Raw genomic sequence first — 18,866 nt, forward strand, 5'->3', positions numbered from 1 at the left:
ACAGTTTTAAATTAATTCTCATTATAATCATTTTACTGAACTCTTCAGCACTTAAATATGTATAATCTAATGTTTCTCTTGAAAGCAACAGTCCCTCCGACCAAATTTAAATTTATTATCTGTCCTGTAGTTTATTACTGCCCTGTTAGTTATCACAGTCCCACAGTTTTTCCCAATACAAGCATCTTTCAGCTGTCAGGACGATGTCCGTTCACAGATCACTTCCACTCTATTAGCCTCGACACTGTCTTTATGTGGGGTTGATATAAAACCAGCTGAAAAATTCCCATGCGAAGCCCTTAAAACAGTTAAAGCGATTTGCACACTTTAGCTATTCAGTAAGCAGCTGTTTTTCTTAATCAATTTTATTATCGCATACAAAAAGGTTACTTTGAGAAGCAAAGGTAGATGATACGATGAGGAATGATATGATAAATAGTTAGGCCCCACAGAATCAAAGGCCTCATTCTCTTCCGCTCAAACATCTAGCCCAAGTGAGGTTTGGACCGTAGGTTTTTACAAATAGTAATTGGACTTTGCTTGCAATAGTGCCTTCATCTGTCAGTGTGTGCTTTAAATATGGCCATCAAGATGTCCATGCTTGTTTGTTTGTCATTTCTGTTGATGTCGACATATCCATGGGTTTGTTTTCCCGCTGAAGGTGCCTGTCAGCTGTCACGTGTCACAACCGACCATCCATTCATCCTATGTGCCAGTGACTCCGCTTCATCCTTGCAAGCAGGCCGCTCTGTGTAAATACCCACGGTGTGACCACAGTACGATTTGTGTCTCTCGGCTGGTCAGTGTGTCCGTTGAAAAAAAAGGAGACGTGATTTAGGAAAACAGAGGGTAAGGAAGGGGAATTTGCATGTGGTGGAGAGCGTTGTGAATTTTTAATCTGGATGTGCTCTTCTGCTGTTCCCTCCTCCCATAATTCATGTGGCATTTAACCAATCTGTCCAGACCAACTCTATCTGTACAGCTCTGCCAGCCGAAAACAAAAAAACAACCAAGCCAGGCCTCAAATCCATACATGTGGAAGACACACATCATGCCATATTGCTTTAAATGTGTCTCCCCTCTTGTGTTTGTGACAAATATTTAGAAACGTTAAAAAAACAACAACTAAAGATTGAGTTGCCATAAATGATTTGCAGGCTGTATCCTTTGAGTCCCATTAGCTCTCACAGCGTATAGAGCTCCATTTTGGGGCCTGGGTTGGTTTTGTTCCTTGCATTTGGTCTATGATGTGATTCTTGTCGCCGTGGCATTTTGCTGAATGTATAGCATGTTCAGACGTACGGGGCCCAGAGTAAAACTATGTTTGTGAGTATTTGCATGTGTGGTGACCGTTGAAAGACTTGATGTAACTCTCAAATGTAGCATTCTGAGAGACGAGGGTAGCAGCCTGCCCACCGTACACCCCTCAAACCCTCCTCGTCCTGAGTGGCCTCTGTTTACAAAGCAAGCCAAAGTCTGCATCCTTCGTTTACTGTATCAGACAAAATAGTAGAACACCATGTAACAGTGTGGAGATGTGAGATATCGAAGAGAAGTATTTTTTTACAGGCATTTCATACCTTCAGGTTCTCTGTCAGGGTAGGGTAGCCACCGCCAGTGGTGTTTTGTGGGTTCTCTTACGGTTCAGACGAACTTCTGAAGAAAAGTGGCGAAAGCATATATTTTTAATGGCCTCTTTCTAGACTAAAAAACATAACTGGAGACGTTTGGGTTTGGATTTAATAGATTTCATTTAATGTTATAACATAAGAATAGGCTTTAAGAAGGTTTCTTCTATTTCTAGTTTTTAAAGAAATAGTTCATTAAAAATAAAAATTGTGTCATCTTTATTTATCTCCTAACCTGTAAAATATTTTTTTAAATGCCACAGGGGTTTTGTCCATAGAATGGAAGACAATGGGGTCCAATGATGTTGTTTTGGACCCCATTAAAAAAGAAAAAAAGAAATCTTAAAAATATCTTCTTTTGTGTTAAGCAGAAGTCATACATGTTTGGAGCGACATGAGGATGAGTAAAGGATGACAGAATTTTCATTTGTGGATGAAACTACCCCTTTGAGTAAGATTAGAATCTACATATAGAAATATTTTATTAAAAATCTATCTGGAAAAAAAATCAATGTTTCCTCTGTTGCTTTTAAAGATAGCTACTATTTGTTATTCGTCTCTGAGAAAAGGTACAGTGTTTGTACTTTGTGAACTATCTTTCCTGCTATCATAGTTTGTTCGGTATTTGTTCAGGAAATGTGGAGATTGGCTTCCCTTGCAAATCTGATCTTTGTTTCTTCTGTATATTTTGGTATGAAGTGGATGTATTCTGGTTTCAATGATTTTTTTTAAAGAATCTATTTATTGTTTCTTCTACTTGTGGTTTTGCTCTCCCGTTGCACTGTGTAATGAGATGTTAATATTGCTTCCATGCAACAATGAAAGTCATTTATTGCAGATCAGATAAGCGTGACTCTTGGTTTTCCTTTCGCTTTAAGGCTGTCTCACACAACCCGAAATCAGAAGTAATAAAAATCCTCACATGGGTGGCTTGTGTAAGCATTGCATTGCAGGCCCGCTCTGTTTCCTGTGGGGTGGAGCGGTGAGCCTAGAATAACAGCGATCCGAGGGTCGTACCTGAGCACAAAACAAACATGGTCATACTAGGATGGGCGCCGCTGGCTATGCAGAGGAATGAGATGAACAGATCAGGACGTACTGTTCCATTATCATTGCTGCAATGGTGGTCGATGTGGTACAATATGGTTTGGAGATCTCAAAACATGTTGTTATGTTCAATTCATACAGTTCAGACGCTTCTGTCTGTATGGTGCAGACATCGACACAACCAGAAGCACCCTCCTTTTGTGGGAGGGTCTTCATAAGTGTTATTCCTATGAGGCACTCATAGGACGCCATTTGTGTCATCTCTCATCAGCCTGAATCAAATTTAAATGTGATGTCCTTATATTGTTTGTCGTCATCTGTTTGGGAGGAAGCCTCCCCTTTTCCTGATGCAAGATATCCTGGTGCTGATCCTGGATGAGAGGAAGACAGTAAATATGTGATGCTGTGTGCTAAATGGTTATATTTTCCTGATATATTTAAAACACATATTTAAAAAATATTATGCACTTTTAAGCTTATGCAATACCCAGTAGTTGCTTTATTACTCTCACTACTTGTGATAATCCTTAGCAAAAGGTGATATAAACTCATTGCACAAATAATCCGACATTTCCTGTAAGAAGCCATTTGGTGTTTTCAGAACATTCTGGAAACTGCAGATTTTTCTGGTCAGTTCAAGGTCAGTCTCATAATCAGTAACAATTTGTACTGGAGTATCAGGTAACAAATATACAATGTTGTCATTTTTATGCTCAGTAGTATCAGTTTTCCGAGGAAAAAACAGACAAGCTAAAGCTAGTGCATCAGGGTTGCTGTATTTCCACATTGGAATATGATTACTTTAAATACTTTTGACTAGTAAATGAAGTTGTCATGTTTGTTCAAATGGAGATACTTTCTTGAATTATACAAAGAACATTAAAGGGTCATGAAACACCCCGTTTCAGTACAATCAGGTCTCGTCAGTTTTAAAAATTGCTCAAAATTGGCCATGGAAAGACACCACTGACATATATGAGCACTGTTGTTCACGAAAATGTCACTTCAAATTACAAATCCGGTGTTATGAACAATCAGGTCCCCTCTCACAAATGGGTTGGCACTTTTTGTAATTGTATCTTGTATGCTACCGGTTCTCTGATTTTAGCACTACTGTAGCCTGCTGTATTGTACAACAGTTGATTGTATTAAATATATTTTAAATGAAATATATTAAATATATAAAAAGTGTAGCTTCACATTTTCTTATTTGCATGTTCTTAAAAAATGATAAAAAATGATAGATTTATAAAGCTAGCAGGCTAACAGGCTAGAGGTATGCCAAGCTAGAATGCTAAGCATTTAAAGGAGGAGACATTTAATTTCACAGTCTATAGCTTTGTGAAATCATAAGCAACATAATTTTAAATGTAATTGCAGTCATATTCACACAGTTAAAACAACATTTCATAAGCCAAGTGTGTAGGTTTTCTAACCAGGCACTCAATGTGGCAAGCTAAGGCCTTTCAGCCAATGGAATCATAGGCCTACCCATTTATGCAGGGGGACTCATTTGTTCATGGCACAGGATTACTAAAATAGGCCAAACATTCCTAAATGATCTACTTTAATCTTCAAATAATTTCTATCATGTGCAGCATAATTTACAACATAATATTTTTTTTTTGTTTGTTTCTTTCATGACCCTTTAAAAAGGAAATGCTAAACCTTTTTTTCTCCAAGTTATAAACAGGAATGAAGGCTGGATTAACATCATGACATTTCAACTTCCTGTTTCTTGCTAGTTCAGGTCAATTTCTGCATTTTCTGTCTCTCCCTCTGCTTTTAGGTCATCATTTGCAGCCATATTTGGAAGAGAAAAATACTGTAGAGACCAATGCAATTTTCCTTTGAACTTCCTCCACCCCAAACTACCTCTTACCAAAGACTGAATGGTTAAGACCTACAAATAAGAAGCAATATTTGACATCTAAAATGCACCCCTCATAAATCATACTGTAGTGATTCAATTTGCTCAATTTGATTCATTTTTCACATGATGTACAAAAACATGCACATGTTGCTTATATCCTCAGTATTCAGCCATTGTCGACATATGCCTACAAGTGTTACAGGAAACATTCAGTTCAAGGACCCCAACCAGAAAACAAAAACGGAGACTCATTGCAACCAGAGTATAATCTTCCTTTATGGCTGATTGCGACCATTAACCTTTAATCTGCCAGTCATGGTTGGCCATCATCAGTCGTAATGGGACGAGCTTCTCGTTGGAGAAAGAGAAATCGATACACGTACATGTCTTGGGCGCCTGAATTGTATGTGTGTCTCAAGTGCTTTTAGTGAGAATGAATGAGAGGTTTAAGGATGATGCACTGCACCTGCCTGGGCATCTGACAGCAGATGTCATGTGTTTGACAATATACAGTCCTGCGGAAAGCCATTCGGTTCATTTTACCAGCAGGGTTTTATTTATAAAAATGACATAACCTATAATCAAAAAACACTTTCACAGACATTTTCACATAGAAAACTGTTTATTACAAAATAAAAAACATAATAAAAACTGCATACAAGTATTACAATAAATAATATTGCTAAATGGTTACTGCTTTGGTCCAATTTTGGTGCAATTTGGCTTGGGCGCCTACTCTGAAATAAATCAAAATGAAAAGATAGCTGTACAAACAGACTGAAATAAACTGAAAGATTTAGAATAAAAACAACATTGGCAATACTGTTAGTATCCCACTATAAAAATAGGACTTAAAATGGCACATTGTACTGAAGACCCTTTGAACAATAAATCCTTCAGTGCAGTTACTTCTGGTCGACTAACCCTGCTGCTGAGTCAAAGGGTTAGAGTTCAGCTGTACGATAACTATCCAAAGAGTCACCACTGTAGATAGACATAGTTGAAACAAGAAACAGTGGAGAAAGGGAAGAAAGAGAGTAGGAATCTGATCTGAGCAGTAATCCCGAAGCTCACACGTGAGCACTTTTGGCGTGGTTAGTGGAGGGGGGGCCAGGATGGGCGGGGCCCTGTTTGGAGTAGTAGAATCTGTTGTTGTCAGTGTATGTGGCAGGGGTGTCCACTGAACAGCAGGTGATCATACAGCCTCCTAGCAAACAAAGTGCAGTTCCCACCCAGCCCGAATACAGGGAGAAGCCAAAGGACATCAAACCTCTCTCGTGATGGGCTCCGATGGGAAACCACACAGTGGAGACGATGCCACAAAAAGCTGAGGAAGAAAAGACACACTATTAGCAAACAAATATTCTTTTATTATTATGGTTATATTTTGCAGTAAGACCATAATGGCCCAGATCCGGCCCACATCTGGTACACGTGGATTCCATGCGTACCAGATGTGGGCCGGATCTGGGCGACACTATGTTGCTGTTTGGGAGAGCTAGAAAGATACACTCAAATGGTTAAACAACTGACTCTTACAGTTGGTTAGAGTTGGTGATAAAATGGATCCTCTGGGAGGAAGAGTGAGCAATCTATTTCTAAGTCCAATTACTAGAAATAATGCATTCTATGGGAACAGTAAGGCCTATATCTGCCTCTACTTTTTTTTAGCGTAATATGACCTTAATTTAAGAAATACAAATACAGGCTTACCAGTCAACAGTATTAGGATTCCACCGAACACTGATCGTTTGTTCTTGGCGCTTTCTGGTTCACTTCCGAGGTTAATACAGGACATTGACATGAGCACGAGCGCAACAGCAGGCAATCCGAGAATCGATGCTGTGACCATTAGTGCTCGAGACGTCTGGATGTACGCTTAAAAGAAAGAACAGAATAATTAAATTCTCGAATTCATGGTGATAATCAAATTCAATGAATCATATTGTAATTTAATGATTTATATTATAAAATATATATATTTTTAAACTAGTGGAGGAAGAAAAAGTTGTTTTGTAGGCTATGTAAAATATTTAGCCTAAATATAATTTATAGATAGACTAATGTAAAAATACTATAGTTTTAATAGCTACATACTAGCCTATATGAAAATATCATTTTATATTTAAAAATATATTCAGATTTAAAATTAAATAGGCCTTGGCTACATACATTATAATGTAACCTATTAAATTTATCAAATAGCCTATTGCATATTTATTTCATATTTGATAAGTTCATATCTGATATTTAAAAAAGTAAATAGTATGCTGCTTCTGTATTAAACATTGGAAACTGAATTGTAATCGTTTTCATCTTTACTCCTAAAAGAAGCTAGAAAATTTCTGTTGTAATTACTGTTATTAATAAATGATTTCACACGTACCTGGTAACTCGAGAATCTGCGTGAGTGTGCTGCAGTGATACAGGGCAGTTGAGATCACACAGTCTGCCCACAAACCTTTGGCCTCCAGTTCATCCATCTTCTTACAGGTGTTCATGTTATATTTACAAGTAACTACCCATTCGTTAGTGGCAGTGGCGATGATAAGCCCAATCCAACCAAGAAAACTCATCACAAAACCCGTGAACTGTACGCAAGTATTTGCCATAGTGTACAGTGTGCGCAAAAATGTGTCCAACAGAAGAAAAAGTCCTCTTGAAATAGATGATAATCAGATATTCTAAAGCCAGACAGGATACTTTCTCGGAATTTATAGGTGGTAAAATCCAGATATGTTAATCCATTGCGTAAAAATCATGATGAGTTGTAGATCCCTATGGAGCGCAGTAGACTATTCCAAGCTAATACAATGAGATACCGTTAGCAGAGCTTTTATAGTGGAACTAAAGACACAAAAGAACTTTCAGCCAATCACATGAGTTGAGACACTTCCCAAGGTTACTCCTTATCTCTTGTTTTTCACTCTCCTCTTTTCTCCTTACATGTCCATAGTATGTAATGTTAAATAATGCTTATGCCTATTTAATGTGTAAAATTGACGAAATGACTCATAAGTTCACCAAGTACGGTAACTACCTACATTTCAGAGTAATATTTGCTCAAGTGGCTTTGATAACAGTGCAACACCTCTGATTGGATTTTTGTTATATGCTGCCCTCTGGCGGTTGAATTCTCAATTCATGTGCATCATTTAGTAATTAGAGGGACAAATATATAATTTAGCAGCCCTGTGACTCAATAATAAAAAGCAGAAATCACGTTAATGGCCAAGATACTTGAGAATACCTAACCCTATATGGCTAAAGAGTTTTAAATTTATTTTCAAATATACAAAAAATGTATCAAGAAAATATATTTATAGGCCTAATAAATATATTTAAAAATTTATATTTTAAATTGTGGTATACGATTTTCATCTAAAATACATTTAAAAAACATTTTCACAAGAATAAAAAACAGATGCTTTTTCAATCTCTAAAATATAGCTACTTTAAAGGGGGGATACACTGACTCTCCACACACATTTAGCCTATATGTGTATCTAACATGTAAATTGATCTATTTAAATTGTAAAAGAGGAATTTTTTCCCCCCAATTTTTCAACTCCCTTTTTTATGTTAGCAACTTAAGATATTGATGTATGGTTAATGTAGCCATGAAATGTTTACAGTTGGCCTTATTTCCTTATATCATGGAGCATAAAGTGGTAGAACCTGTTGTTGTAATGTGGTCAATGAAGGTGAGCTTTGAAATAGCTGCATTGACTGTGTGACCTCTGACGGAAATATAAAGGACATCCTGGCTATAAAGGAATCAGAGATCAGTCTTGTGTAAATCATCCAGAGACTAATATATCAGAGGGGCATGCAGAGATTCTGTCCGTGATTCCAGATGAAGAAACATAGATATAGAATCAATAGTTCTCTTACGAGAGGTTCTCTCGTATTGCGTAAGTTTAGCTTACGCTATGGGAAAGATTCATCTTCTCGAGATATCGAAGCCAAAAATTATCCTTAATTTTGTATATGTTGTCAACGCAGTGCAGCTGCTAGCAGACCTAGAGCGGGCATTCTAGCGCGCTCATAGGCTGCTCTGCGGGAACTGCACAGCCTACCAGTGAGCCTGACGTGACGTCCGCCGCGTCCTAGCCCGCCAGAATGGGCGTGGCTTAGCGTATATAAGCGGGGCTCGGAGGCTGATTCTCTGTTTTGCATCTCTTCAGCGAAGCTGCTCGCATCGCTGGACCTTGAGAAGCCACCGCCGTTGAAACAGCGACAAGCCAGCTAGGACAGTGACTGAGGCAGCCGGCCGCCTTCGCCACCTTCAGCCTTCCGAAGCGAGCTACGCTATCCGGCGTCGTATCCTTTTTTCTCATTGCAAACCGAGCATCTAAAAGAGCACGAGCGTCTTTTTAAAGATGCCTCGGTCCACTTGCGACTCGTGCAGAGCCCCTCTCAGCATCGGAGACTGCCGCGTTATATGCGCTCTCTGCCTGGGCCAGGAACATGTTGCTCTTGCCCTCTCTTCGGGAGGATGTGAGCACTGTGAGGATCTTCCAATGTCGACCCTGCGGGCTCGACTCGAAGCCTTCCAGGACGAAGCTATCTCTCCGCCCTTTGCTGCACCGCGCAGGAAAAAGAAGCGCCGTTCACAAAGGTCGCAGGAGCCTGCCGCCGCCGCAACGTGCTCCCCGGAGTCCCTCCTTCGAGCCTCGCCGACGGCCTCCCCGCTTCTTCTCACCGACGCGCAGCCGCCGGCTACGGGCCGCCCTGCCGTCGAGTCTGAGGACGACGCGGATGGACCCGCCGCAGGAGATAGCTGTTCCATCCTAGCTTCGGATAGCGAGGAGTGGTCGAGCTCTCAACGCTCCGCCTCCTCTTCTATTCAGGAGTCTGGGAGAACACGCGCTGGAGCGGAAGCCGAACTGATGCGCCTACTTTCGCAGGCCGTCGACCGCCTCGGGCTCGAGTGGTCACCGCCTCAGGAGCCCGCCCCCAACAGGCTTGATGGCTGCTTTCTTCAGAGTCGCCGCCGTCAAGCGCCCGCTTTCAGGCCCGCGCCCTTCCTCCCTGAGCTGCACTCGGAACTGGCTAAATCGTGGAATGCCCCTTTCTCCGCGAGGCTCTGTGTCGCTCTCCCAAGTGGACGGCGCCGCCGAGAAGGGATACAGCTCTATTCCAAAGGTCGAGGAAGCTGTCGCAGCGCACATTTGCCCACCCTCCGCGAGATGGCGCTCAAAGTCTGCCCTACCATCTAAAGCCTGCAGGACCACATCTGCCCTTGTCGGTCGCGCATACGCCGCCGCCGGACAAGCAGCTTCCGCCCTGCACTCAATGGCTGTTCTGCAAATTCTCCAAGCCGATGTCCTCTGTGAGTGGGACGAGAAAGGCCGGGACTCAGCTGCCGTAACGGACCTGAGGAGCGCGACGGATCTCTCCCTTCGCGCTACCAAGTCTGCGGCCCAGGCCCTGGGGAGATCCATGGCCTCGTTAACTGTAACTGAGAGGCACCTTTGGCTGACTCTGGCTGACATGAGAGAGTCTGAGCGTACGTTTTCCTCGACGCCCCTCTCTCACACTCCGGTCTCTTCGGCCCAGCAGTGAACGGAATCGTCGACCGTTTTTCTGAGGTGCAGAAAACGTCGCAAGCCATGAACCTGTTCCTGCCGCGTCGCGCTAGCTCCGCTGCAGGTCGCTCACGTGACCAGCAGCCTGCACGAGCCGCCACGCAGCGCCCAGCTCAGCCCAGACAGAACAGCCACTCTTCGCAGCGACAGGGCGGCCACCCTAGATCGCGCTCAGCTAACCGCAGCAGGCCGCACCCCCCACGAGGGCCTCGGCCGAAGATCGCGTTGAAACCTGAGCATGCGAAGCCCTCCTAGCACCATCAGGAGGAAAAAGACGGTTGTGTCTCGCGGCCGGACCACCGTCGAAACTTCTAGCCCTGTCAGTCCCCTCATCTCAGGCTACTACAGTGGATCATTTAGCAGTCAACGAGTCGGTTACACAACCCGCTCGCCTGCACACAAACGCCGTTTTTACGGCGACCCAGAGAAATCTCATAAAGAGCAGGTTATCTGGTTATCCGGCTCATGCCGAAGGTGTTTTATGTGTAGTAAAAGTGCCCACAACCCAGTGTTCACCCCTACATGTAAACACAACACTTCCCGTGTCCCACATAGAGCCCACTCTCATGAAGCAGGCAAATGCTGCTCGAGTGTTGCCCATAGCAGATGTGCCCACGTGCCCACATCTACTATCTGCCCGCTCTGTCACACGGCCAAGCCGCGCGCTTCAAACAGTGCAGCCTCTGTCCAAACAGGCTCCAAAAGTAAGTCACGTGCCCGCTCGCAAGCGCTCACGCTTACTGCTATGCACTTCTCACACAAAGCGCACCACAGTGCGCAGTCCCACATGAGCCACAATATAAACGTAAGTCTAGTGCCCGCTCACAAGCGCTCACGCTTACTGACACGCGCTTCGCCAGTGCTGTTAAACACACGCCACAAAGAGCAAGCTCATGCCGGTCAATCTATGGTTGTAAATCACGCGTCCGCCCACGAGCGCCCACGCTTACAAGCCTGCACGCCTCTCAAGGTGCCGCTCGCGCATCACAATGTGATCACAAAGCTCCCCCCATTCACAGTAATCGGGAAGCTGCATATAAAACCGCCTGTCACTGTTTTCAGCGAGCCGCCCCATATAAGTCCACAGAGCGCGCGCGCTGCGGCCGCTCCTCCGGTTCAGTCTCTCGAGCCCGCACAGCGCGGCGACCAGAGCCCGGAGTCCATTCTACCCTTAGCTGCACATATAAAAGCATGGGAAAACATCCCAGGGGTATCGAAGTGGGTGCTAAGCACTATAAAGCAGGGTTATGCGTTACAGTTCGCTCGCCGTCCCCCTCGATTTCGAGTGCGGACCGCAACGACAGTGAAAGCAGAAGTAGCACACCTACTTCGCTCGGAAATAACAAAACTGCTGTGCAAAGGGGCCATAGAACCGGTACCGCCTTCTCTGAGCGAGTCAGGCTTTTACAGCCGTTATTTTCTCGTGCCCAAGAAGGACGGGGGACTCAGACCCATACTGGATTTGAGGCATGTGAACAAAGCTCTTATGAAAAGACCGTTCAGAATGCTTACAACCAGACAACTCCTCGCCCACATTCGCCAGGGGGACTGGTTTATATCTCTCGATCTGAAAGATGCCTATTTCCAGATTCAGATAATACCCCGTCACAGGCCATTCTTGAGATTCGCCTTCGACGATCGGGTTTATCAATGCACCGTCCTGCCGTTCGGCCTGTCATTAGCACCCCGTACATTCACGAAGTGCATGGACGCGGCTCTCGCCCCCTTGAGAACTCAGGGCGTGCGAATTTTGAACTATCTGGACAATTGGTTGATTCTAGCACAGTCAGAGACAGAGCTATTATCTCACAGAACTGCGCTTCTCAGCCATCTGAAATGCCTAGGTCTCACGGTCAACTGGACCAAGAGCTCATTACTGCCCAGTCAGTCAATTTCCTTTTTAGGAATAGAACTGGACTCAGTGACCATGACGGCTCGCCTGTCTACACTGTGTCCGGCAACTGGCCATGCCATTCACGGCGGGCAGAGTTTCCCCTCTGAAAAAATTCCAGAGGATGCTAGGCTTGATGGCTTCAGCCTCGGCGGTACTCCAGCTATGTTTACTACACATGCGCCCGCTACAGCACTGGCTGGCCGCGCGTGTGCCACACCGAGCTTGGAAGTCGGGTCGCGAGCGGATCAGAGTGACTCAGAGCTGTATCACAGCTCTGCAGCCCTGGTCAGCGGCCGACTGGTACCAGAGGGGAGTGACTATGGGGGCGGTCTCATACAGGAAGGTCACCTCGACGGACGCATCCAACTCAGGTTGGGGCGCCATCCTCGAGGGCAGACCAGTCTTCGGCCTGTGGTCAGACCGGGAACAACTCCTCTATATAAACTGTCTGGAAATGATAACGGTCGAGAACGCGCTGAAACGCTTCCTCCCGCTCATTCAGGACCACCATGTTCTAGTCCGCTCGGAAAACATGTCTGTGGTGTCCTATTTAAATCGCCAGGGCGGCGTCAGATCCAGGAACCTCTGCAATCTGGCGGAACGCCTTCTCGTTTGGTCTCAGCACCATCTGCGCTCACTGAGAGCTGCACATGTGCCGGGTCACCTGAACGACGGCCCAGACAGACTGTCCAGGGACAACGTTCCCCCGGGAGAATGGTCCCTGCACCCCCAAACAGTCCAGTTATTATGGCGCCTTTTCGGCAAAGCGGAAGTCGACCTTTTTGCGTCACAAGACAACGCTCACTGCCCGACGTTCTTTTCAAAGGACAGGGATGGATGCGCTGGCCCGGACGTGGCCCAGCCGTCCGCTATATGCATTTCCTCCGGTATCTCTGTTACCACAGGTGATCAAGAGAATCAGGGAAACGCGTCATTCAGTGCTCCTCATAGCCCCGCGATGGGAGAACCAGACTTGGTTCCCAGAGCTAATGCGGCTGTCACAGACAGCCCCATGGCCTGTCCCGCTGAGAGCAGACCTCCTCTCTCAAGCGCACGGCTCGATCTGGCATTCCCACCCGGAGCGTTGGTCGTCACACGTGTGGGTGATCAACGGGTATCCATCGTCCTGCCAGACACAGTAATGAACACAATCTCGCAGTCTAGAGCACCTTCTACCAGAAGGCTCTACGCGTCCAAATGGTCTGTGTTCTCTAAGTGGTGCACTAACAAAAACCTTGATCCGCGAACGTATGGGGTCCCGCGGCTGCTCAGCTTCCTTCAAGAGCTGCTGGGTAGGGGCAGATCCCCCTCCACGCTCAAAGTCTATGTGGCGGCTGTCGCAGCTTTCTCTGAATCAATGCACGGCCAGTCAATAGGCAGAAACGAGCTTATCATCCGCTTCCTCAGAGGAGCCAGAAGGATGAACCCCCCGTGCCCCCTTCCCAAAAGTCATCCTCAAGCCTAGACATGGTTACGTTCCCAAAGTGGTTGGCAACCCATTCAGAGCACAGGTCATTTCTCTATCGGCTCTGCCAGCATCCGATAGTGAAAGTGATGTTAATCTCCTCTGCCCAGTCAGAGCTCTGAGATTGTACATTACGCGCTCCGCCCCATTCAGGCGCTCTGAGCAGCTGTTTCAGGCGCTCTGAGCAGCTGTTTGTTTCGTTTGGTGGGCGCACTAAAGGTCTCGCCTCCTCGAAACAGAGCCTGTCCAGGTGGATAATAGACGCAATCGCAGCCGCTTACACGGCAAAAGGTCTGCAGTGCCCCTTGGGCATCAGGGCTCATTCCACTAGAGGCGTGGCCTCGTCGTGGGCATGGTCAAGTGGAATTTCCATTCAACACATATGTGTGGCGGCGGGCTGGTCCACTCTGTCCACCTTTGTCAGGTTTTATAACCTAGAAGTTCCCGCCCTGCGGGCGAAACTGCTGACTGTTTAATGTGAGAGGCTAGCCCTGTCCAGATACTATCATGCGCAGACTACCCTCACGTGAATTCAGCTCTTCTGGTTGAGCTGCACTGTTTCAGGTTATGTGCTAGCCTATATGCCTATACACCAGCCACACATGGCCGCTCTGTATTACCTGTCAGTGCTTGTTTACTCGCGCTTATAAGCTCATGTTACTCGCGCTTATGCTCGCGCTTATGTACATGCGTGTTATTCCCCCTTTCTGGATTCACATGAAGTGTTGTGACTCATGAGGTGGATGCGGGCGCGCACGGCGTGGACAATGGGTTCCCGTAGCATATAAGCTAAACTTACGCAATACGAGAGAACCTCTCGTAAGAGAACGATACTGGCTACTAACCTCTTATCGTAGTATCAAATACTGGTACTGGTTACTCTCTCTTCTAGAGAGAACCGAGGTTACGTTAGTAACCAGTATCGATATATCAGAATAATATCGAATATGGGTCCAAATACTGAACCTTCAAGTAGTATCCCTGTGACGAAGGATGCAGTCTGTGGAGGGCGAGTTAACTTAGGACCTGTTTGTCAGGTGGAGTAGAAATCAAAGAGCTGACTCGGATATCACTGCCAACTTGGATGTTGACAGTTGAAAGCTGCAGATAAATCCAAAAGAATGAAGTTATGATGCTATGTATTGGTGCCTTGGTTGCTACAAAGAGAGAATATACAGTTTCCTCATTGTAGAACCACCCAAATTTAATTGTTTTTTTCTGAAGCCTAGGGGCTTTTGTTAAAGAAAAGAAACATAATGCAGGTATTTGAAATGTTTGGTTCTTGATCTGTATCTTCTAAATATAATTCCACACTAGCGCTGCTGGAAAAAATCTTAAATCTTTTATATGTGACATTTGGTGATGTGCAGTACATTCTCTTGGGGCTTCTTCTTTGTAAAGAATGTGATATGCCATGCTGATATTAAAAAAAAGTCCACTTAACAATCATCCAACATCAAATAACGCATTATACCATGACAACAGGTATGTCTGCATAAGGTGAGAAATTAGTATGTCTCTCACTCATCCACTAGGGGGACTCGTGTGACGTCAAACACCAAGGAGGCCTATAATACCTGAAGCCAGTTATTAATAATAATAACTTTTTTTTCCAGTAAACGCACAACTATGAAGTAGTTCCAGGTCATATTATTTCAGTTATTTCAAAGTACCAGAGCCAGCCTACAACAGCAAATTAACCAAAATCCACTGATCAAGCACACAGATATGAAAAATAATATGATCAAATGATAACAATTTCCATGTATATATACACTACCGTTCAAAAGTTTGGGGTCAGTGAGAATTTTATTTTTATTTTTTGGAGGAAAGAAATCAATACTTTTATTTATCAAGGACAGTAAAGACATTTATAATGTTACAAAATATTCTATTTCAAACAAATGCTGTTCTTTTGAACTTCCTATTCATCAAAGAATAAAAAAAAAAAAAAAGAAACTGTACTACTGACAGACCAACAACTGTTTCAACATTGATAATAATAATAAATGTTTCTTGAGCATCAAATCCTCATATTATACTGATTTGTGAAGGATCGTTTGACACTGAAGACACTGACACTGGTGATGCTGAAAATTCAGCTTTGATCACAGGAATAAATTACACTTTACTATATATTCACACAGAAAACAGCTGATTTACACTGGAATAATATTTAATACTCTAACTGATTTTTGTTGTATTTTTAATCAAATAAGCGCAGCCATGGTTAGCAGAAGAGAATTCTTTTAAAAGTATTTAAAATCGTACCGACCCCAAACTTTTGAACGGTAGTGTAAATAAAAGTGTATTTTAAAAGTCTGATAAATGCTTAAATGACAATCAAACCTTGTTTATGTTGACCTCTTCCAAATATTCTGAGCGTGTTCTAATCTAATCTTTAGTTTACACTTCATTCCTGCCAGATCAGCCTCATTGTTGTGGAGACGTTGCATAACCTGAATAACAATAGCAGTTTTACATTCATTTCAGGAGTCCTCCCACTCTTTGTCTAATCAGGAATGAATTAGGTGGATAACATCTGGTATTTCCTGCATTCATGGCTGTTCACTGAATATGCAGGACTTCTTTTGTTTACCTTATTAGACCCCTGCTTGTGGATGTAATAAGCTGTCAGAAACACTCTTGTTCTGTCATTCAGTCGATCCTCGAGGGGCTGTAGAAATCACCTCACAAAGATCTCAGGCAATTCATCATTTGCTTCAGGAACATGGCAGCATTGGTATATGAAAATTAAGCTAATGAAATGGGTCCTGAGACTGGTTTGACAGTGCAAGATGATCAAAATGTATTGCATAAGTGAGTTGTGCTGTGTAAGCACTTAGGGTGACCCGGACATCTTTATATCACCCGAGGAGGAGACATGTGATCAAATCATTGAGGCTTTTATCTCTATCACTGAATTACATCCCTCATATCATGCCTTTTATATGGACAGCAGGGTTGTGAGCAGCTGAGAGACATCAATAGCTTGTGAATATTCCTCTGGCAGATATAGGGACTAGTCTTCACTTCAGTCTTGATTGATTTTAGGAGCCTTCAAAACTGCTGTTATTGACTTGACAATGATCATGTGGGTTTTATCTCTGATGCAGTGTTCAAGTTCACCATCTTCATCAAGCATCTACGTGTGATTTTTAGTGCACTAGACAATGTCAACCATAAAGTGTCAATATCAAAAGCAGCATAACCAGTCATTGAGGAGATTTATTAAACCATCATCATCACTCATAACGTTGATCTACTGAATGCTACTGGTAATTCATCTTATATTACGGTTTAGAGCACATTAGTTTAGCCTCTATTCAAATGAAATGGCATTTAGACACTAGGAGTCCTTCTATAAATAAATGTGTAATTTCATGCACTGCCTCTCATTATATTCAAATGTATTCTCCTTTGTGAGTGATGTTGCACTATAGCATTTGCTTATTGTGACTGACCTCTTCCCTCCTGAAGGTTATCTGAATCTTTTTCATAAATGTTATCTGACTCTTTTGGCACACAAATTCCATAGGTTATAAGCAACAATGTTGGACATTAATGAGTGTGTTTGTTTATTTATTAATTAATTTGGTAACCCTTTATTTTACAGTGTCCTTATGCATAATTTAGTTATTTCTGTGTAAAATGTGTAATTACATGCAACTAACCCTAAACCAAACCCCAATCTTAACCCTATAGTACGTACATGTAGTTAATTATTATTACAAAGTGCTTAAATCACACTGTAACACGGACACCTTAAAACAAAGTGTAACCATTTTTTAATGTTACAATAGAAATACAGTATTTTAATTTTGGGGAACTTTCACTACATTTCAAAGCACAATACTTAAATTCACTTCATATATTTAATTTAAAAACAACATGTTTGTGCCGTTTGATTTGAGAACAATTCATTCTTAAAGGGGTCATATAATGGTACATGCACTTTTACAAGTTGATTGTACTGAAATGTGTGTTGGCAGTGTCTGTACACAACCATCATATAATGATAAAAATCCATCCAGTGGTTTTGTTTTAATCTCCTTATATGTTTTCCCCTGCCTCAAATCGAGTCATTCGAGCCTGTGACGTCACAGGCTCGAACTCCCTTCCCGCGATTGTTGAATGACAGCCGGGTTTCAACACAGACCCGCCCTCGCTCGTGAGAGCTGTCAATCATAGTCTGCGCGGACCGGCGCGGTCATTGGGGTGAGCAAAGCTCATGATCATTTAAAGTCATATACACTGAAACGGCGTGCTGAAAACAGAGCTGTTTTTTACCAGGTAAAATAAGTGTTTTCATACAATACTAATGAGAATTTTTAATTAAAGTATATTACAAACTTTTAATTTAGACCCTAAAGAATCATATTAGCTTGTACAAAAATGGCATTATATGACCCCTTTAAGATCAGATTTGATCAGATCAGATTCCTGAGCAGATTTTTTGTGGTGAACCTGTTAATCGGTTCACAAATACCACTGAACGATTCATTAGCGAATTGGATTAATCCAGTCGAGTCACCACTGACCCACTGATCTTTGTTTCATGAGAGTTTTCATTTGGGGAAACTTTTACTTCTCTATAGGCTACGCGCAAGCATAATAATGTCTTTCTTTTGCTCAACTACTTAAAAAACCCGATCGTCCCTCATTTATTCGAACTGAAGAAATTAAGAAGAAAACTGAAGAAACACGATAGCGATGTCCAATGTCATTCTTTCAGATTTTCAGATCATTTTATTTCCAATTTGAAATGAAATAAGCAGAAATGAGAAAACGGCACCTTTATTCGTTTTTTTTTTAAACGAAAAAACGAGATTTCGGCTTGATTTTTCATTTTTTAGTCCACAGGCAAAAAAACTAATACATGACTTGTTGGGTCAACTTAATTTTGGAAAATTTTAATTGAGTTGGGCCAACTTAATTTTGGAAAATTTTGATTCTAAATATTAATTATTGAGTTGGGTCAACTTAATTTAATTGAGTTAGGCCAACTTAATTTTGGAAATTTAAATTGAGTTGGGCCAACTTAATTTTAGAAAATTGAAATTCTAAATATTAATTATTGAATTGAGTCAACTTAATTTTGGAAAATTTAAATTGAGTTGGGCCAACTCAATTTTGGAAAATTTTAGTTCTAAATATTAATTATTGAGTTGGGCCAACTTAATTTTGAACAATTTAAATTGAGTTGGGCCAACTCAATTTTGGAAAATTTTAGTTCTAAATATTAATTATTGAGTTGGGTCAACTTAATTTTTAACAATCTAAATTGAGTTGGGCCAACTTAATTTTGAACAATCTAAATTGAGTCTAAATTTAAATTTTAGTTAAATTTAAATTCTAAATATTAATT

General features: G+C 42.5%; 1 protein-coding gene across 1 annotated transcript; it reads right to left on the reverse strand.

Annotated features, from left to right (window-relative positions):
* Window positions 1–4,780: 4,780 nt before the first annotated feature.
* On the reverse strand, window positions 4,781–7,372 carry cldn11a (claudin 11a). The gene is made up of 3 exons (XM_056240955.1): window positions 6,935–7,372; window positions 6,262–6,426; window positions 4,781–5,875 (listed from the first exon to the last, which is right to left on the reverse strand). The coding sequence occupies exons 1-3, from the start codon at window positions 7,158–7,160 to the stop codon at window positions 5,619–5,621; spliced, it is 648 nt and encodes a 215-aa protein (XP_056096930.1). The 5' UTR covers window positions 7,161–7,372; the 3' UTR covers window positions 4,781–5,618.
* Between the last annotated feature and the right edge of the window lie 11,494 nt (window positions 7,373–18,866).

This window comes from Rhinichthys klamathensis, unplaced genomic scaffold (assembly GCF_029890125.1).
Source record: "Rhinichthys klamathensis goyatoka isolate OS25496 unplaced genomic scaffold, OSU_Roscu_1.1 h1tg000624l_1, whole genome shotgun sequence".
Lineage (NCBI taxonomy): Eukaryota > Metazoa > Chordata > Actinopteri > Cypriniformes > Leuciscidae > Rhinichthys > Rhinichthys klamathensis.